We start from the raw sequence: 19,355 nt of genomic DNA on the forward strand, positions 1-19,355 counted from the left end.
GCCCCTCTAAACCTCCCCACCCAACCTCCCCACAGTCGCTCCGCAATCGCTGTTTCTGGGTAAAGTGTGTCGCGCCAGGGATGATGCAACGCTCCGATCTTTACGCCCCTTGGCTTTCCCAATTTTCGGTCATACAAAAATCCTCAATCCCAATTGCCTCTATATCGCGACTTCGTGCCTAATACCCTTTATACACACCCCTTGACCAATCGCTCACACCCCCACGCCCCACGTCCCGATGCCGCTCCCCTCTCTCCCTCTTTTCTTGGCAGCACAACAGCATGCACAGAATGACCCCGGCAAAGTCGCTGTGATTGATGCCACAAAGCAACAGTCATTTACGTTTACACAACTTCTCGAGGATGTCGCGGCGCTTCGAAAACAGATCTTAGAGCAGCTGGGGCTGACGGCCACCGGTGATTTGGAAGAGCGTCGCATTGCGTTCCTTATCCCGAATGGCTACGATTATGTTGTCACTCAATGGGCTACTTGGGCTGCGGGTGGAGTTGCCGTTCCTCTTTGTAAGCCCCTGCTAATTATACGCGCGACCATGTTGATTGCTAACAGCTCCCAGGCACAAGCCACCCTGTCAAGGAGCTCCTATATACTATAAGCGACTCGGACCCTTCGTTGATCCTCATCCACCCTGCCTTCGAGAAATTTGGCCCATCATTGCGAGAAGTATGCAGCACCGATATTCAATTCATGGGACTTGATCCGTTCACCCGGAACGACTCGCCCTCCCTACCTTCGTTCGTCCCAGCATTTCCGCTCAGCCGCCGCGCTCTTATGATCTATACTTCTGGAACGACAGGGAACCCCAAGGGAGGCGTGAGCACGCACGAAATCATCGAGTTCCAGGCAAGCTGTCTTGTCAAAGCGTGGAAGTACAGTCCCTCCGATCACCTCATCCACGTGCTCCCGCTCCACCACATCCATGGCATCATCAATGGATTGACAGCATGTCTTCTGAGTGGCGCCACTGTAGAAATGCATCCAAAGTTCGACCCGAAGGTTATCTGGGAGCGCTGGCAGGACAGCGGCTCTTCTACCATGTTCATGGCTGTACCGACCATCTACTCTCGTCTAAATGATTATTTCGATGCCAATATGCGTGGAACAGATCGTGAAGAAGCGGCAAGGGAGGGTGCAAAGGCCTTGCGTCTAGTAATCAGTGGATCGGCTGCGCTGCCAACTCCCGTCAAGACCAAATTCGCGGAAATCACAGGCCAGATTCTGCTGGAGCGTTTCGGAATGACCGAGATCGGAATGGCAATTAGCTGTGGACTGGAATTGGACAAGCGAGTGGATGGCAGTGTGGGCTGGCCACTTCCTGGAGTTCAAGTCCGACTGACTGAGAAAGAGACCGGACGCATCGTCGAGGCCATCGACCAAGATGGTATGATCGAAATTAAGGGTGGTAACGTCTTCCTCGAATACTGGCGAAAGCCAGAGGCAACAGCATCCGAGTTCACAGCAGATGGCTGGTTCAAGACTGGTGATGTTGCCAAACGGGATTTTACCGGGGCGTACTTCATTCAGGGTCGTGCATCCGTTGACTTGATCAAGTCCGGTGGATATAAGATCTCCGCGCTGGAAGTAGAACGCAAGATGCTTGTGCTTGACTCTATCCAAGAAGTGGCCGTCGTTGGACTCAAGAATGAGGAATGGGGCCAGCAGGTGGCTGCAGTTGTGAAGTTCCGCGAAGGGGTATGTTGATAACTCGCAATATTGTCTATATTGGACGCTACTGATATATTTTAGGTTACCCCATTGGAGCTCCCTGCACTCCGTGCTATTTTGAAGACTGAGATGGCACCCTATAAGGTTCCCACAGTCTTGAAAGTTGTGGATGGCATTGAGCGCAATGCTATGGGCAAAGTCAACAAGAAGACAATCATTCAGAAATATTGGCCTGATAAGGCTTGAGTGAGATTTTATGAGTCATGATTGAATGGCTGTGCTTAGCGAATATAACATAGAAATTGAATAGGGATAGATGCGACTGGTAAGTCTTACTGAAAGGGCTCTGCGTCCATGACGTCATGAACCACAAGTTCTGAATAGTACCTTCCTAAACTCGATATTTTTCGGTTCTAAGCTGGTAAAATGGTTCGCAAATATAGTGACAAAGACTTGATATTCATTTATCAACATAAAGACGCCCATCCACGGTAGAGAGCTACATTCGATTTGAATTGATCGGTTCGGCCACTCCCCAGCCTTGGCAGGATCACGTGCAATTACATAATCACTCTAGCGTCCCGCTGGTTTTTCTTCCCGCGAAAACGCAAATGTGTTTTTCTTTTCTTCAACATATTCACGGTCTCCATCATACCCTTGTGGACGGAACCCCATTCCATTCGCAAATTTTAGCATGAGACCCAGACCAATTGAGGCTCGTTCTAATCCTGGCCCCTGCCGTGGATGCGGTTTACCGTTCCCCCCGAGGAGTTCAGGTTCGCTTTTGAGCACACAATCCTGACCACGAAATTTGATCTTTTTGGATCAAGTCTTGAAGTCTTGCCTCCTGGAAGGGGTCTTTGTATTTGAGATGCTTGATGGAAGTTGATTGCCTGGTTCTTGACCTTGTACAGTCGCACCGCTCTCCAAGCTTCAGCCATGCCTCTGCAGAATATGATGTTGTTCTCTGTCGCACGGCTGTTGCTTCGGGATAAATAGGATGTCTTTGATCACATTTACTAACAAACAGCATTCGGACCGCGTCGAATCCCAAATCGTTTCGCGTACTCCAACCTTCGGCACTTTCGAAGTCTCGTTCGTCTATTGCCCAATGATATTCGAGGTCAAATTTGTGCCAATAATAAGCTCCTTCAGTTGGACAAGATCTTTCTGGAGCTCCTTCGTGTTGCGTCCGCTCCCTCCATGGGGCTGGATGTGTCTAAAGTGGGAGATACATTCCTGTCAATCTAGTTAGACTTTTACCAATCGCATTATTTGATCTACAACTCCGTACCTCTCCATTACTCGGCTCTTGTATATGAAAGCATGCTAAACGTGTACTATGTTTGGAAAATCCACCGTGGATCCTTATCACCTAAGAACTCACCCTCTCCATCCCTGATATCCTCGCCAAACGGCTTCAACCCCTTAGCCTCCATTTCCACAGCCTTCCCGGCATTCTCTCGCCGCAGCACAACCCATAAAATTCCGACAACAAAAATATTTGCGACCAAATATCCTAGCGCAAACCCATGTCCAAGGAAAAAGCGCGGGCTGGTTTCAGTCCGGTACAATTGAGTCCCAATCACGGCTCCAATATTGCCAACACTGATCTGTAGCGCGTTCGCAATACAACGTTTCGTTTGCCCGGAAACATTGTTCGCCGGCCAGGACAACACGATAGCAACCGACGGATATATACCCGCGGCAGCGAAGATGGTGCCTAAATAGGACACACCGGCTCTATGGTCGGAGAGCAAGAGGATATAGCCGATGCAGGCGAGAGCCGACGTACCCATGATAAAGGGTGCCCTGATGCGCAGCTTTTCCGATGCTACAGCGACGCTCAGCGTGAGAATGAAAGCGACGGCGTATGGAGGAACGGAGAGCAGCTGTGCTTGAGCGGCTGAGTACCCAAGCTCTTTAATAATAGTCGGCTAGAGCTATCATGTTAGTGCCCTTGTGGATTATCAGTGCCCTACCTTGAACGTCAAACTCACCAGAAAAAGAGATAGTGTGTACAGTGGTAGCGACATTGTATGGAAGCCCAAACAGTATAGCCACACCTTTGGATCCTTGAATGCATCCAGCACAGCGGACCAGGTGAAGCTCTCATCTCGCGTGGCATCGTTATCATTCTTCAAGCGGAATTGAATGAATTCCCGCTCCGCAGGAGACAGGAATTCCGCCGTCGATGGGTAGTTGTATACCCAGAAATAGGCGACAACAGAAGCGATGACAGTCACGAGTCCTTCCTATTTGTGCAAGCCATGTCAGTCCATCGGGTCGAACAGCTGGACGTTGAAGTTATTCACCAGAATGAAGATCCATCGCCATCCACTATATCCTCCCACACCACTCATATGTCCAATTCCCTAGCCACTGCATAAGCTTTGTCCCTTACGTGGAAAGATCTATTAAGAACCCACCCAAGCCAGAATCCCACCAAAAGCACCCGCAAGACTCGCGGCACTGAAAAATAGACTAATTCGATAGTGCTGCTCATTCCGTTTATACCACATCGAGATATAGTAAACCACACCCGGGAACAGTCCGCTTTCTGCAACGCCAAGGAAGAATCGCGAAGCAAGATACCCGGAGTAGTTCTGGACAACTCCCAACAGAGTTGCGACTATGCCCCAAATCAAGGTCAGGGTTGGGAGCCAGGTTCTTGGCGATGCCTTTTTGAGAACGATGTTGCATGGAACCTCGAATAGAACGTAGCCGATGAAATACAACGTAAGCCCAGTGAGGTATTGGTCTCCGGCTGCAGAGTGATTCCTCGCATTAACTTCAATTTCCTTTGCTTAGCTGTCATTTGAAACATACTCATTTTGATATCGGTGGTCATTCCCTCCAGTTTCGCATTTCCAACTGTAGCAAGTAATGAGTATGGAGTCTAGCTTGTGGAGAATTCGAGATCCGAACCATTGCTTCGATCCAGAAAGGATAGTAAATAAAGTAGCGTTAATGGGGGAAGCAATCGATAGTCTAGTTTGCGTAGTAGGGACTTTTCGTTGATACCGACCGCCTCTGCATCACTACTGGATGATGGCGAAGTCGTGATATTCCTTCCTTCCAGATCGGCAGGGGCATCAATCTTTTTTTCACCGGTGGAAGCCATGATGATAAGAAAATCGAAGAACGCTGGACGCAAAAGATAAGTGTGAAGAAGTGAATGCCATTTCTGCTATTACTAGAGTTCGAGAAATACCCAGAGCACATCATTAACAGTGCGCTTCACGCGATTAGCAACACGAACGTACCGTATGGTTCCAATGATGTTACATCACAACAACTCCCGGCCGAGAAAGTCAACCTTTGAAATACCCAATGAGAATAAGCTGATAAGTGATAGTGATACACTTTGCTTCAGGGTCAGCTAGTAAAAAGGAGGCAGAAGATGAGCAATTCGGGGGTTCCGATGACGAGCTCGGGTGGATACCACCACAACTTTGCCATGTGGATATTGGAACTGATCTCTGGTTGGCTGATATTGTGAAGATATGTTGTTTAATTAGAGTGTCTGAACTATCAAGGGAGAAATGCTGTCATCCACGAATTACTAATTACGGAAAATTAATAAACAAATTTTCAAGTGATAACAAATATCAAACTGTTGGATTTCATGACCAGTGATACAACGAAGGAAGTACATCTCACACCATCAAGTGTTCAGAAATGATATTTCTTCATATGCTGCCACAAAGGGACAGCCACTAAATGTGTCTTACAGTCACAATTTCCCCATCTGCATGTCAAATTTTCCATGATATGATCCTTCATCACATGCGCTTGCAAACCAGGTTCGTCAGGGAATTTCTTCTGGCAGAGAATCCACATACATCGAAACGAGTGGCTATCCACGGCTGTTTCTTTGATATTCAGTGGCTTGGGTCTAGTAACAGCTTGCTCTGGGCGGCGTTGACTTTGTCTCATAGACATATGATTTTGTGAAACTGGAACGACGACCTTTGGTTGAGGTGATCGACTTAAATATGGCGAAAGTAAAGATCGATCATCCGTCTTCGAGACCTTAAAAGCCGTTCGAGTGCTTGATGGCTTTGTCACTTTGTTGGGTTGGGTTGGTGTACGTGGAGCTGGTCTTTGAAGGGTCACTGGTCCCCCAGCCGGACAAGGGCTCGAGGGGCAAGGAGACTGGGGGCGGATGTATTCCAAATAAGTCCTCTCAGGTGAGAACCGTGTTGTTGGGCCAAATGAGTTGGACATGTCTTCCATCGAAGTATCTGAACCATCTAGAGAAGTATGGGCTGTCGTATTTGTGGTTGAGGGGTCGGGGTCAACGATATCCCAACGAAAGGTTGCCAAATCGGAAGAAAACTTCACCTCTGGGAGATTCCTTCGCAGACACATCAAATGGTGGTTTAATGCTTTCTCCGTTGGGTGCTGGTTTGCGGCGACCAGAATATCCCGGGCGATTGTGGTGGGGTCATAGGTGACTTTGATGGCCACATCTTCGTCGTTAAGAGGTTTGATAAGATTATTGCCCAAGGCGAGACGAGCTCGAGATGAATCGGGTCTTGTGTAATCCGAGAGCGTAATCCACTTTGTTTTTTCAAACAATTCTTTTTGGGAAGCCTGAAAGTTGCCAAGGGTAGATGCCTTAGGCTGCTTGATCTGTTCTTGAGGCTCTGGCCGCCCCCGAAGGATGAAGCTTGAGGTGATGTGATCTTTTCCAGCGAATGGCAAGGAAGAATACTGGGGAGTCTGACGAGTTGATGGCTTCCTTGGAGCCATGGTGGGATTTCAAGTAGTGTATGCGTTACTTTGACTCAGGTACTTGAGACTCAAATCGTGAGAAACAAAGGATATCTCAGAATTGAAGGTGGGAAGAATGTGGTCAATGTCGTGGGTTGTGTGTTGAGAAGACCAAGTGAGAAAGCCAAGTAGAAAGTCAAGTGAAGAGGTGCTAGGACCAAGATACTTGACATGAACTTGAAACTTCACAGAAAGTGCGAAGTCTGAGGCCTACCTTTTATTGCTTGCTGTGGGCAGTCCACTATGGACCCTCGATTTCATTGCAGCAGACACAGACATCAATTTAGCGGAATCCCAAAAGTTCCTTTGCTGTTCATTTTCATACCTCTTTTTCATTTTTCCCCAAGACTTCCTTTCGGCCATTTTTCTTATTCCATTATTAAATGTATACTGGGCATACATCGATGTGTCTACATCCAAAGTCACCTTTACATGCATTTCGCGCCAGCTTGTATTACGAATACCTAGCCATGATGCGCGGATCTAGCCTTGAAGCAGACTCCGAAGATGAGAGATTTGGACTAACAGGGGATGCGGACCGAGGAGAGAAAGCAATGCACTTGGGTCATCGAGATTCCTTTCAAGAGAGACGTTGTCATCTCATTCAAAGTAGATCTAGGAAAGACAACAATGGTGTCATAGCCCTGCTTAAGCTGATCACATTTGGATATTCGTGTTCTACGATAATTATCAAACAGATCATTGAAATCCGTGCTATATCAATTTCAACCGCCAGATAATATCTGAATATAATCTAAAACTCAACTGTGATCTACCGGCGCAGTGAATCTAGGGCTCCACATGAAAAATCTCGTTCGTTCAAACAACTCCACACTTTTCCTCCCCACTAAATAATCAACTCTATTTTAGTGAGATGAGTGAGATGAACTATGCTCGCGGACATCTTCCAAGGAATCCGCCAGATATCGTTGTACTGGGTCCGCATCGCCGGAGCCACATTGAGAAACTCTGCGCCCAGCCTTCTTTCTGTCTGAAGCCAGTGTCTGGGCGAAGGGGCACTTTTCACGGATTCGTGGTCCATACCAATAAAATACGTATATGGGGATCGTGAATATAATGGCCAGGAATCCGAGGAGGGTGCTCGGCCACTCAAGCTTGTGAGTGGTACCCATGTTAGAATACACTGATTGATGTTAGAATAATTATGTGCTTTGGTGTTTTTTTGGAAAGAGGTGATGATTATGCTCACTTGGTATAGAGTACATGGCAGCCACACCGGCCAGGAAGTCGCGAGCGAAGCCATTTCCTCCAGTTGCCGATGCGGCGTATGGGCCATATGATGCTATCATGTAATCGACCGTAGCCATGTAGATCGAGTACTAAAAATAATGTCAGTTTGAGGCCAAGGGGCTGCATATTGTACAACATACATTGGCTATTGCAATCAGACATGAAAATATCATCGGTGCAATCCAATGCACATGTGGTGGACCAAGACTAGTCCATGAAAATCCGAAAAGCCCAATTGCCAAAAGAGGGGCCACTATCGCTCGTTAGTAGATGCATGAGACATTGAAATGAACTATTAACAAAACTAACCCCATAACAACCAGTATAGTCGGGTCTCTGGCTGTAGACCGTCCGGATCTTTCGCACGCATATGGTTATGATGCAGAATCCATGGTAAGAACGAGAAATAGGCGATCAAGTATCCGACAAGGATACTAATTAAATTGTCAGCACAGTGATCTCCATCATTCAATCAAGTCACCTACGGGATAAATGCCAAGCCTGTGTCAATGGTACTGAATCCCCATTGCTTGTAAACCGGGGTATAAGATTGCAAGAAGGTGAAGATCAGAGCATCACTGAAACCGCTAAAAAGCGAGAGACACAAAACAATCGGCTCACGAAGGAACATGATGAAAGGGCGAGCCCAGATCATGAGAATATATCGAAAAGTTAGACGACTCTCCTTCAGCTCATCGCCACTATAAACCATATTTCCTTCCTTACGTCTTCTCTTCGCTTCTCTGGTGATGAGAATACTGCACCTGGTCTCCGGAACAAAGAGATGCAGTATTTGCACAGACCCGCCAAGAATGAGCTGAAGCCAGAAGTTCCAATGCCAATCCAGGTAGGTCGCGACAAAGCCACCCACAATGGGCGCGAGCACAGAACCTGTCACCGAGGACAACACCACATAAGCTACCGCCCATTGCTGATCATCTGCCTCCCACATATCGGCCACCATACCTAGTGTCACTGACCCTCCCGCGGAGGAAAGACCCCCTAGCAGGCGACAGACAACAATGGTACCAAAATTTGGGGCTAGCGCACACGGGATCTGCCAGATATTGACCAGAAGTAGGCTTGTTTGCATGATGGGCCAACGACCGAATTCCTCACTGAATGGGGCCCAGAACTCGCATCCAAAGGCATACGCAATTAGGAAGTCCATTTGACCGACGCGAGCCGCTTGCTCCGATATTTTAAAGTGCTTTGAGTAGAGAGTGATGCTGCTGGCATAGAAACTTGCATTCCAGTTCATGGAAAGTTGCACAAGGAAGATTACCGAGATGATACTCCATTTCTTGTACCAGGGATACGAATATCCCAGTTTGTCATAGCACTGCCACTCCTTCAGCTCGTCTTCCTTTTCCGTATTGCCATCCGCAGCTCCATCCACTCTTCCCTCATAGTGGCTGTGACGATGAGATGTTCCACCTGGGGAGCGGGCCTGTCCATCTGGACGATTCTGTTTTTCCACATCTCCGTTTGAGGCAGCCGTGAACGATGATGCACGCGACATTAGCAGGGTATATTAGATCGGCCGAAGGTTGTTCTTTGGCATTCGACGATGTGGCTTGTTGGCGGAGGTTTCATTCTCCCAGAAGGTAGCGATTGAATAGTCCACAGAAGAGGGGAATCGGCGGCTCTAAATACCCCGGCCTCATATTCCTCATGTTGGAGATATGGTAGTATGTTGAGAGCAACTGTAGGACTATGGGGAGATCTCCGATTGGCTCGAATGCACTATACCAGTGGGTCAAATAAGCTTTACCAGACTATCTCATGTGTCGCCTGGTGTGGAGGAAAGATCCGGGGACAATGATCCGATACATCGTCACGGATTCCGTCTCCGCAATTCGGGAGTGCGATTATAACAGGCCGCGATTGTACCCCGGAGGTTTGCGGCGAAAGTGCAACGAGTACAATCCCTTTCGAGACCGGATCTGAATTTCCGATTTGAATTGTTCTGGAGGCGTTCCATCCATACTTCCCCAGAAAAACCAGTCCCCCAGGTTCTGTTTTGGGTTTCTATGACAGTCCGAGGGTCGATTCCTATTGGGACTTTTCTTCTCTTTGGCCATTGAACAGCGTAAGAAGAAGGAAGAGAGACAACCTGGAAGAGCCTATACCGACCAACAAATCAAGAAATCATGTATCGGAGAGACTTCATATCGTACAAAGAGAGAAAGGAAGGGACCGAGTCAATGGAACAGAGTGATATGTAGGAAAAGTCTATCAGAGAGAGATAGGAAACTGGCTCCCAGACTCCCTCAGGCACATAACCTTACACACCATTTTGGCCATTCAAGCTGATTGATCGTCACTGGATAGTTACCAACTGCCACAAAGTCATTCCAACTACTTAACCAACCTTTAAATCAAGATTTGAAAATTGATTGATGGAGATCCACTGGCAGCAAGGTCTTACATCAAAAGTTTCAGTCCATGCCTGCGAATATTCGAATTCATAACTTTTGCCGACTATTTTATATTCCAAGGTTTCGAGATACCAAAAGGACATATGTGGCGACCATTTATATAGCAGTATTCATCTATCTGTTCCCGCTTAACACGATGCCCAACATTTGAAGGTTCGAAAAATCCCCTGTGCAAGGTTCGACCTCGATTTCTACATTTTTAGAACAAATATGAATCCCAGAGCTGCACAGAAAGCAAGAGACCCGGAAAAACGCAATAAATCAAAACCTCCAATTACATTATGTATCCACGGATTAAGACACGTGTACACAACCTTGGAAGCCAAATTCCTGCCATAATTCTAGCGGTGAAGCCAATGACACCATCAGGCCTTTAAGTTCGCCAAATGTATCAAACAAGCTAAACGAAATCAAGCTCCCGCTGTCCAGAAAGGTGTGGAGCCTGGTATGTCGATCTCTCCGGGGAAGAAATTTAATTGGGGTTTGAGGTCTGCAGCCGACAGCCGACAGCGCAACCCGGTGGAGACATCACGCCATGCGCCCGTTTCAAAAGCTAGCTCATTGTCCGTAGCTTTCTATGGAGCCGGCTAGGAGCCGAGTCCATGTCGATTTAACGGTTGGCGACGAACAAGTTGTGGAGCTTGAAGCTTCCCCGCTTTTCGTTTCAGCCAACGATCCGAGCTACTATACTTTAAGTAGGTCAATGGGTATCTAGGTTCTCTCGGGTGGGTGCAGGCTTGTAATATGTGAGATATATAGAACTATCTGCAGGCTGACATGAAAAGAGGATGGTCGTGAATATAAATGTGGTAAGGTTTTTCGCGCATCATCGAATTAAATTTAATGTAGAACCAATGAACAATGCGCTGTAAAATGCCAATAACTCCGCCCAATATATCTCCAACGCCACTTAATCATAAATCGGGAAAGAAAGAGAACCCAGACATGGACCTCAAGTAGATTGAGTCCACTCAGTCCAGGCCAATTGATCTGATTGCGCAAGGCACTTGATCATGTCAGGTGGCGCCTGTTGCCACTGGACCATCTCTTCTTCATCTAAGGTCGGCTTGGAGGCGTTGACACGATCCCGGACATAGCCTCGGGTCTGCTTCGTCTTGGTCGCTTCGTTATCGGAATACGCCACATTAACTGATGGCACGGCAAGGATTTTGCCAAGGTCTTGGTTAAAAAGGTCCTTGGCAAGTAGCATGGGTTCGCCGGTATAGCAGTCCGCGTCACTTTGCTCAGCAGGACGGAAACGAATAGTGTCTTCCGCAAATGACACAGCGTTCAATGTCGCCATACCGCCCCAGCATGAGTACACCTGTAAAGGCTGGAACATGTCATATCGCCGCTTGCTGTCTTGGTCGTCGAAAAACATATCATCGCTTCTGATCAACGTGCCATTGGACGCAAGCGCAATTTCAAAGAATGTGTTACCAGTCAGCGACCGGGATTCCCAGACATCGTAGAAGACAGACCCATCCAAAATCCAATCGAATGCACAAGTCATCTGAGCACCTTGGTTTACATGCTGGAATACTAATTCCAGGATATCCTCGGGACACACGACAACATTATCCAGAAAAATGACGACGGCGTCTGGTGAGTACGCGCTTGCTAGTGCACGAGGTTCCACCCCTTTAGCTTTCAGCGGCCGCAGTACTTGATTGCGGAGATCAGCAAGGGATTTCTGGCCACCGTTATCCAATGATGATGATTGACCACTGGTGGTGAGAAAATACTGCACACCTAGGTCATCTAGCCATGGCGTTAACGCCTCGAGAACCTCCCACGTGCCATCCTCGGACCCATCATCGACGATCGAAATCGCGCAGTGACTCGGACCTAGATGTTTCACCGTCTCGAGAATACTGCTCATCAATCGCGGAAGAGCATCAACGGCTCCATACAGGTTGAGCGCAAAGAAGTACCGCACTTGGTTGCTATCTTCTGTATCCCGCAGGTTCTGATACCTATCCCCAATATCCCCAGGGCATGAAACGCGCTCAAAGGGCCAGTTGTCTCTGAAATCCAATATAGAATGAATATATTTATCGACTTGTTCGCGCAGCATATGGGATGTCGGTGTTTGCTGTTTCGACCATGTGCTCTTGTTATTCCACGCTGGATCGAACTCTTGGATTTTGCCCTTAGATAAGGTAGCCACTGCCGTGGACGTTGAAGAGGGTTCGCTCGGAATATTGACTGCCGACACATTCGCCAGGACCGATATCTCAGCTTCTGCGAAATTCGACGAGTCGGCGAATCGATTGTATTGCGGAATAATGGGTAGCTTGCCATTGAAGACAGACATCCCTAGGTCGTCATTCCAGCGGTGATAATATATAAATAGTCTGGATCCTAGGTACACCAAGCCCATGACAATCGCAGACGCGGCCAGCAGGGCCTGGCACAACCTGGGCCTCATGACGAACATACGTCGAGGATCGGTTAAGGGGAGGCAAGGAGGGGAATTTATTTTCTTTGATCCATCAGTTTAATCAAGGGTCAATGATCAAAGTGAGACAAAGAGACAAAAAAGACTTCGAGAGCGCGTATATGTCTCTTATCTCGAATTCATCACCCCGTGGGTTTCATTAGGATAATAAGCCGAGATTGCGGCATTACGAAGTCGCATGAAAGAAGGCTTGTGTGAAGAGAATGGGAAAGTCGGTCGGATTTCCACTTCCTGCCGAAAACGGCAATAGAACGCGTGTACACCAAACAATATTCAATACTCGCGAGGATCAAATAAACAAACCAAGATATACTCACATGAGATTTCAATTTCTATCTCACTCGTCAAGTGAAAACTGACTTGAAAACTCCCAGATGTCAGTTTCTATGAGGACCGTAGTTGGGTAAAGTGGACAGCGATCGCAGATTGAAAGATCGGCGATTTTAAGAACTCCTTGAGTTGAACCAATAGAAAAGGGGGGGGTCATTGGACTCATCATTACAATCACGAGAATTTATTGAACGCTAGATGACTTATCCGGTACTATTTGACACTTTCCTTGTTTATGATCTTCTTCACTTGTAAAGAACGCTCGGACCAAGAAAGAACGGAAATTAAAGCCGAAGAGATGACTAATGTGGCTGGAGCATGAATGGGGCTGATAATGCATAAACATCGATCCACTTCCAGCCGATGGCCGACTGGCGATAGATAGCTGCCGAGCACGAAATGAGGTACCGTCATGGCGCAGATGCAGGGATCACCTGAACATGCCTATAAGTCTCCTGCAGCTACTCTTCCCTGTCACTTTTCTTTTGCATAGTACCGTGTCTTGTTTCTTGGCTTTCATTTACATTGATTGACAATGACTACGAAACGCCCCAACTTTCTTGTGATTGTCGCCGACGACCTTGGCTTCTCTGATGTGGGGTGCTTTGGTGGCGAGATTCGAACCCCGCACATTGATAAGATCGCAGAGGAGGGCTTGCGCTTTACTGATTTCCATGCGGCAGCAGCATGCTCGTAAGTATAGGCCATCACGGAAGTAGACCACAAGAAGGTCCAACTAACCTTGGTCCGAAAATAGTCCTACTCGCGCTATGATAATGACCGGTACCGATCACCACATTGCAGGTTTGGGGAACTTGATCGAATGGACCAACATCTCCGGTCAGAATGGCCCCAAGGGTTCTTCCATGAGTACTGCCCCGCAGCGTGGTATGCCTGGGTATGAGGGTTATCTGAATGAACGCGTGGTTGCGCTTCCCGAGGTTCTGCGGGATGCGGGGTACCACACCATGTTGTCGGGCAAGTGGCATCTAGGCCTAACACCCGAGCGATCCCCTCACAAGCGTGGATTTGTTCGCTCATTCGCCCACCTCCCCGCTTGCTCAAACCATTATGCCTATGAACCCCAATTGCGCGACAATGACGATATCCCTACCTTCATCGAGGCGAGCTATATCGCGCTGCACAGCGAGGATGGGGAATACGTGCGCCATCTTCCCGAGGGCTGGTACTCATCGGACGGCTATGGAGATAAGATGATTGATTACCTGCGTGAGTGGAAAGAGACCGGGGGCAGTGCTGGACCGAATGGAGACGGGGACCGCCCGTTCTTTGGTTATCTTCCTTTCACAGCACCCCATTGGCCACTCCAGGCACCGCGCGAGTATATTGATCACTACCGTGGAGTTTACGATAAGGGCCCAGATGCTCTGCGGTTGAAGCGCCTGCAACGCCTGAAGGAGCTGGGCATGATTCGTGAAGATGTGGAGGCACACCCTGTCGTCGCCGAGGAGATCAAGGATTGGGATGCATACACCGATGAGGAGAAGAAGAAGTCCTGTGTCTCAATGGAAGTCTTCGCCGGAATGGTGGAGTGTATTGATGCGAATGTGGGCAAGGTCGTCGAGTATTTGCGCTCGATCGATGAACTCGACAACACATTCGTCTGCTTCATGTCCGACAACGGCGCAGAAGGCGCCGCCTACGAAGCCTATCCAATGGTACAAAACGGCGTGATGCCCCACCTGCAAAAATACTACGACAACAGCCTCGAAAACTTGGGCGCTGGCAACTCATTCATCTGGTACGGTCCGCGCTGGGCGCAGGCTTCAACCGCTCCGTCTCGTCTGTACAAAGCATACACAACTGAGGGTGGAGTACGAGTCCCCTTCACTTGCCGCTTCCCCAAGAATTTTAATCTCAAGCCCGGCGACGCCACAGCCCCCAAGGGCGGTATCACCGATCAATTCGCCACCGTCATGGACTTAGCACCCTCCATTTTAGAGATGGCCGGTGTCAAGCACCCAGCACCGACATATCAGGGCCGAGAGGTTGTATCCATGCGCGGCCGCAGCTGGCAACCTTGGGCAACTGGACAAGCCGAGCGTATTCACCCGAAGGACTTCATCCAGGGCTGGGAAACCTGTGGCCGAGCTGCACTCCGCTGCGCCGACTGGAAGATCGTCTTCATCCCGAAGCCTAAGGGACCCGAGAAGTGGCAACTATACAACCTCGTCGAAGACCCCGGTGAGATCCATGATCTGGCAGACCAGGAGCCAGAGAAGATGAAAACACTACTTAAACTGTGGGACCAGTATGTTCTGGAGACAGGTGTCATCCCTCTATGTCCCGATCTGGGTGCCTTTTTGGAGGCGACCGAGGCACAGATGCCCGAGAATGCATGGATGGAGTTTGATTATTGGAAGAACGGTGCTCGGGATACACCTGAGAAGTTCACCCGTGAACCGCCTCGCTTTCAGCGAAGTGTTCAACAATGGTAGAAGCGAAGCAGATGGTTTTAACAACATAATGATCGATACTCCGTAAGATTATCAGATAACGAAAATAGAGACTAAATTGTTCATTCAAGACTATAGAATCCTATGTCCCCTAAATGCTTGGCAGGCTACACTCCCAACGCAGAACATTCTTCATAGTCGCATATTCATGGCAGCCCTCTACTCAGGTACTGAGGTGATATTGCATCAGCCTCCTCCTTAGGACCGCATTCCCAAACTCGACATTTTTTTCAGTATCCAACTGAATCATTTGCCATGCAATCAACAATGTCGATACAGACTTGTTCTTCTGCAACTGCTGCTGAAATGCTGAAAGCGAGTGTAAGAAACGTGGTCCAGAGGAATTTCATCTGAATATAAAAAGGTTACTATAAGATCTCGAAACTATGCCCGACCGGTATGTACTTTAGTGGTTTGGGATTTTGGGAGACACAAGGTCCAGATGCCCTCTTGGGAAGTGGGAGTGTTGATTGATTTGAATCGAGGCGATGGAGGTTGAGGATGGACCTGAGCAGAATATGTGGAAGAGCGAGGAGCTTTAAAGGGATATGCACATAGCATATAAGGTTTTATACCCCTTGCATAAAATCCAATACTACTGTATACGAACTCACGTTGTAGTGTCGATTGTAGATCGACCACTAAATTTACCAGCAATAGGAACCCAACAGCCCCTCCGACTGCAAAAATATAGTAAACTGCCCTCAATCCGCTAGCCTGTCCACATCTCACCAACGTACTCGCCATCGCAGGCAGACCGACAACGACAGCAACAACAGAGATTCCGTCCGACCTCTGAACAGCACCGCTAGACTCGCTAGACTCTTAGTCTTCACTTGTAGATCTTCCAGGCGGTAAGCTAAAATTGAATGTAGAGTTATAGTAAATCAAATTCCCCAAACAAGGATGCCTTCTTTACCCAGTCTTCAGATCACATTGAACTTCCCAAGATCATGGATCACATAGTACGACTAAAGCCCAGGTCACTGCGATGCTTGTGCTTCCAGGAGCGACTGCATGGCGTGATAGCCAATATCGACTACGCTGACCTTACTTCAAAAAAGAGCGGCATTCACTGGTGGGGGAAACGGGAGGTGGATTGGCCTTAGAGTCAGTGCGTAGGGGTTGGTAAGGGCAGAGCTAGAAGAGAGTAGGGATAAGTGCAAGATGAAGAGGGGATTGCCGGGCGAACTTTCTTCATATGTGTACATGTATGTGCAGTCAAAGCCCATCTTTCATATATAGCACATCCTAGCGCTGACGCCTAGCGCCCTCGATAATAGCACACTCTTCGCTTGGATAGACCCACTATTTTACTCACAAATTCTGCAGTTAGTGCACCTTCACCTTTGTGTATACCTTTCGTCTCAACCTTACTGGGTCATCTTGCTTTAAAGGCCCTATCTACCAATCAAAATGCCTGAATCTGAGAATTTTGCCCTACCCTCAGGCCTACCTCACACCTCCACAACAGTCGGATCGACCGTCCATACACCTGATCAACTATCGGACGACGGTGAATCATCGAACGGCTATGGACCAGCTCCGAAGCTTCCGTCTACTTCAGACGCGATAATGATGCTCCAAGATATACTGGTATGGGCTAGTAGCAAGGAGGCGGTTACTCAGGAGGATATGGACATGATTTTTAGTTCACTCAAGAATTTTTCACAAATTGAGCGAATCGAGATGGAGGAGAAACGTCAGGCGACATTAAACCGTGAACTGAGATGAAGGTATGAAAGCCGAGAACTTTAGCCATTGGGGCTTAGACCCAGCTCACCAAAAAAAATAGTCACCTTTCGCCTTTATGCCTGTTTTCACTTTGATATTGGGGTGTGCACTGAGTTAGCTTTGACTGTATTCGACTTTCCGTCTTAGGAACATTTGAAATATATGAGATATATGTACATTAATTATGAGATTCATCGCTCTCACGATAAATACATATATCGCTTGAACTCCAGGTCCTAGCCTTTGCAAAGTATCAATGAAAATTCGAGCTCAGCATCTACCTGCAAATACGGCAGCTACATAGCTGTATCATGACTCGTTCGCAAGTTTTGGTTCTTACAAGTTATGATAGGAGGGGAGGAAGCAAGTGCATGGACAGATATAGATTGACACTAGAGCGGCAGCGTCTGGAGTGAGAGGCATGAGGAGAGAGAAGGCCCACCACGAGCAGGATCTACTAAGATCAATCGTGATATCTCTGGCATCCCAGAGCGCAGCTTGACATCCATCCGTTAAAGAGCGATAAGTAATTTTAACGGCTCGGTATCGTAAGCTATAAGTACTATGTATAATATATGTGATTTACAGTATTAAGGTTAATAGATCAATGGATACCTAGACCCTGAGTATTATATAGCGGATTGGGAATCTTTCCCCGCTTTTCTGACGGTTGAGGAGCACCTGAGAGCGTTGGTGGTATTGTGAAGACGAGTAATGAAGGGACGAGGGAGTCGGTTGGTGGGCAGTTGCGCGCGTGGGATGGATCGCAGTTCCAATGGTAAGAAATGGAAAGCAATACCTGTGACAATTGTTGATAATGGTCATGGAAGTGTCGTTTGCATTTGAACACCTAATAAATGGATGGAATCTATATCTTAATATACAACATTATCGTACAAATGGCAGCTCAAATGTTCAAATGCCCCTCTTTATGGCCCAGAAGTAGTTGCCCCAATCCTCAGATCCAGGAACCATCTTCCATCCCAAACCAGGCACATAAATAGTACCCACACACTTCCACTGCGTGCCTTCAAGGGCAGCAGCCCCCGCACGAGTAACACCGGTGTCAGCGGCCCGCATCAAACCCTCCTGCGACCAAGCCTGCAACTCGGATGGGTTCACAAACTTGCTCCACTCATGCGTACCACGCGGCACGACACCGATCGGCCATGGTGCCTCCGCGATAACCTGATTCAACAGGAATGACGGGAATGTGCGCGCGATAGTGGAGCCGACGAGCCAACCACCAGGCTTCACCGCACGCAGGCAGTTAGCAAGGAATGCCTCTGGAGTGGTAGTCTTGAAATCTATGTGCTCAATGACTTCAAAAAGGGAAACGACGTCAAATTGCGGATGTGTAACAGAGGATGAAGATGGGGATGGGGATTCAGATTCAGAAGCAAGCACATCTTCCAGGGTGGTGTTCAGGTAGCGGAATTTTCCGCTGCGAAGGTGTGCGTCCACTGTAGGATCCAGGCGAGCATGGTTCTTCGCGATCTGGATCAGGGCGGTCGTGGGATCGATAGCTGTCATTGATGCGGCGCGCGTGGGTGTCGGTGCATCGGCGGAGGGGTCGAGTGGGATAGTGCGCGCAAGGGATTCGGCGAAAATACCACCACCGCATCCGATATCGAGGTAGTGTAGGTTTGCGGGGTTTGCGCTAGTAGATTGGGGATCTGAAGGTGGGGGACCTTCGGCGAGACATGATGCGATGAACTCGTGGCGGAGGGGATTCATCAGATGCAGGATTCGCGAGGGGCCCATTGGATCCCACCATGAGCTGGCGAGGCCGGAGAAATGGGACACTTCATCGGCGGAGACAGAGGATGTAGAGTGACTGCGGAAGAATTGTGGTTGTTGAAGCGCCGTTGAAGGCCGGGTGATCTGAAGTCGGCAAGTTGGTCTTGAAGTAGTTGAGGATGCGCGCAAGGCACGAAGAGTCAAGGAGCGAGATCGAAGGGATGCCATGTTGAAGAAGGAAGAATTCAGGGCGTTGCAAGTATGGTAGGGTCAGCGTTATAGCCCCAGCAAGACCTGCACAGCTCAGCTTTGGTGAGGTCGTGTTCTGTGGTTTCCGCGATCTATGCCGAGGTTTAGAGAAATTTTCAATGGACTTATCTTAACAAAAGTGGTGTTAGAATATAAAGCACATACCAGGATGCAGGCATTATCCGGGGCTCCGGAACGTGGGCAAGAAAG

The 19,355-nt window shown here is 48.3% G+C and overlaps 8 protein-coding genes across 8 annotated transcripts; 2 read left to right on the forward strand and 6 right to left on the reverse strand.

The window, feature by feature from the left end:
* Window positions 1-238: 238 nt before the first annotated feature.
* On the forward strand, window positions 239-1,929 carry N7520_006068 (acyl-CoA synthetase; the record flags this gene model as incomplete). The annotated part of the gene is made up of 3 exons (XM_057140002.1): window positions 239-521; window positions 575-1,710; window positions 1,765-1,929. The coding sequence occupies 3 exons, from the start codon at window positions 239-241 to the stop codon at window positions 1,927-1,929; spliced, it is 1,584 nt and encodes a 527-aa protein (XP_056994008.1).
* Window positions 1,930-2,256: 327 nt separating this feature from the next.
* Window positions 2,257-2,955, reverse strand: N7520_006069 (uncharacterized protein; the record flags this gene model as incomplete). The annotated part of the gene is made up of 4 exons (XM_057140003.1): window positions 2,257-2,418; window positions 2,439-2,687; window positions 2,708-2,902; window positions 2,947-2,955. 4 exons carry the CDS (start codon window positions 2,953-2,955, stop codon window positions 2,257-2,259), a joined length of 615 nt encoding a protein of 204 aa, XP_056994009.1.
* Window positions 2,956-3,023: 68 nt separating this feature from the next.
* On the reverse strand, window positions 3,024-4,807 carry N7520_006070 (uncharacterized protein; the record flags this gene model as incomplete). Its single annotated transcript, XM_057140004.1, has 6 exons — window positions 3,024-3,620; window positions 3,684-3,938; window positions 3,999-4,058; window positions 4,113-4,450; window positions 4,513-4,557; window positions 4,612-4,807. 6 exons carry the CDS (start codon window positions 4,805-4,807, stop codon window positions 3,024-3,026), a joined length of 1,491 nt encoding a protein of 496 aa, XP_056994010.1.
* Window positions 4,808-5,719: 912 nt separating this feature from the next.
* N7520_006071 (uncharacterized protein) lies at window positions 5,720-6,441 on the reverse strand (the record flags this gene model as incomplete). The annotated part of the gene is made up of 2 exons (XM_057140005.1): window positions 5,720-5,783; window positions 5,843-6,441. 2 exons carry the CDS (start codon window positions 6,439-6,441, stop codon window positions 5,720-5,722), a joined length of 663 nt encoding a protein of 220 aa, XP_056994011.1.
* Window positions 6,442-7,328: 887 nt separating this feature from the next.
* Window positions 7,329-9,235, reverse strand: N7520_006072 (putative MFS multidrug transporter; the record flags this gene model as incomplete). Its single annotated transcript, XM_057140006.1, has 5 exons — window positions 7,329-7,606; window positions 7,673-7,802; window positions 7,854-7,966; window positions 8,023-8,147; window positions 8,199-9,235. 5 exons carry the CDS (start codon window positions 9,233-9,235, stop codon window positions 7,329-7,331), a joined length of 1,683 nt encoding a protein of 560 aa, XP_056994012.1.
* A 1,871-nt stretch (window positions 9,236-11,106) lies between these two features.
* N7520_006073 (glycosyltransferase family 69 protein) lies at window positions 11,107-12,594 on the reverse strand (the record flags this gene model as incomplete). Its single annotated transcript, XM_057140007.1, has 1 exon — window positions 11,107-12,594. The coding sequence occupies one exon, from the start codon at window positions 12,592-12,594 to the stop codon at window positions 11,107-11,109; it is 1,488 nt and encodes a 495-aa protein (XP_056994013.1).
* An 886-nt stretch (window positions 12,595-13,480) lies between these two features.
* N7520_006074 (arylsulfatase) lies at window positions 13,481-15,404 on the forward strand (the record flags this gene model as incomplete). The annotated part of the gene is made up of 2 exons (XM_057140008.1): window positions 13,481-13,638; window positions 13,703-15,404. The coding sequence occupies 2 exons, from the start codon at window positions 13,481-13,483 to the stop codon at window positions 15,402-15,404; spliced, it is 1,860 nt and encodes a 619-aa protein (XP_056994014.1).
* Window positions 15,405-18,071: 2,667 nt separating this feature from the next.
* Window positions 18,072-19,124, reverse strand: N7520_006075 (3-demethylubiquinone-9 3-methyltransferase; the record flags this gene model as incomplete). The annotated part of the gene is made up of 1 exon (XM_057140009.1): window positions 18,072-19,124. The coding sequence occupies one exon, from the start codon at window positions 19,122-19,124 to the stop codon at window positions 18,072-18,074; it is 1,053 nt and encodes a 350-aa protein (XP_056994015.1).
* Window positions 19,125-19,355: the final 231 nt, after the last annotated feature.

The sequence above is a fragment of the Penicillium odoratum genome, assembly GCF_028828045.1.
Source record: "Penicillium odoratum strain IBT 22623 chromosome Unknown utg000005l_segment0_segment0, whole genome shotgun sequence".
Taxonomy (NCBI): Eukaryota; Fungi; Ascomycota; class Eurotiomycetes; order Eurotiales; family Aspergillaceae; genus Penicillium; species Penicillium odoratum.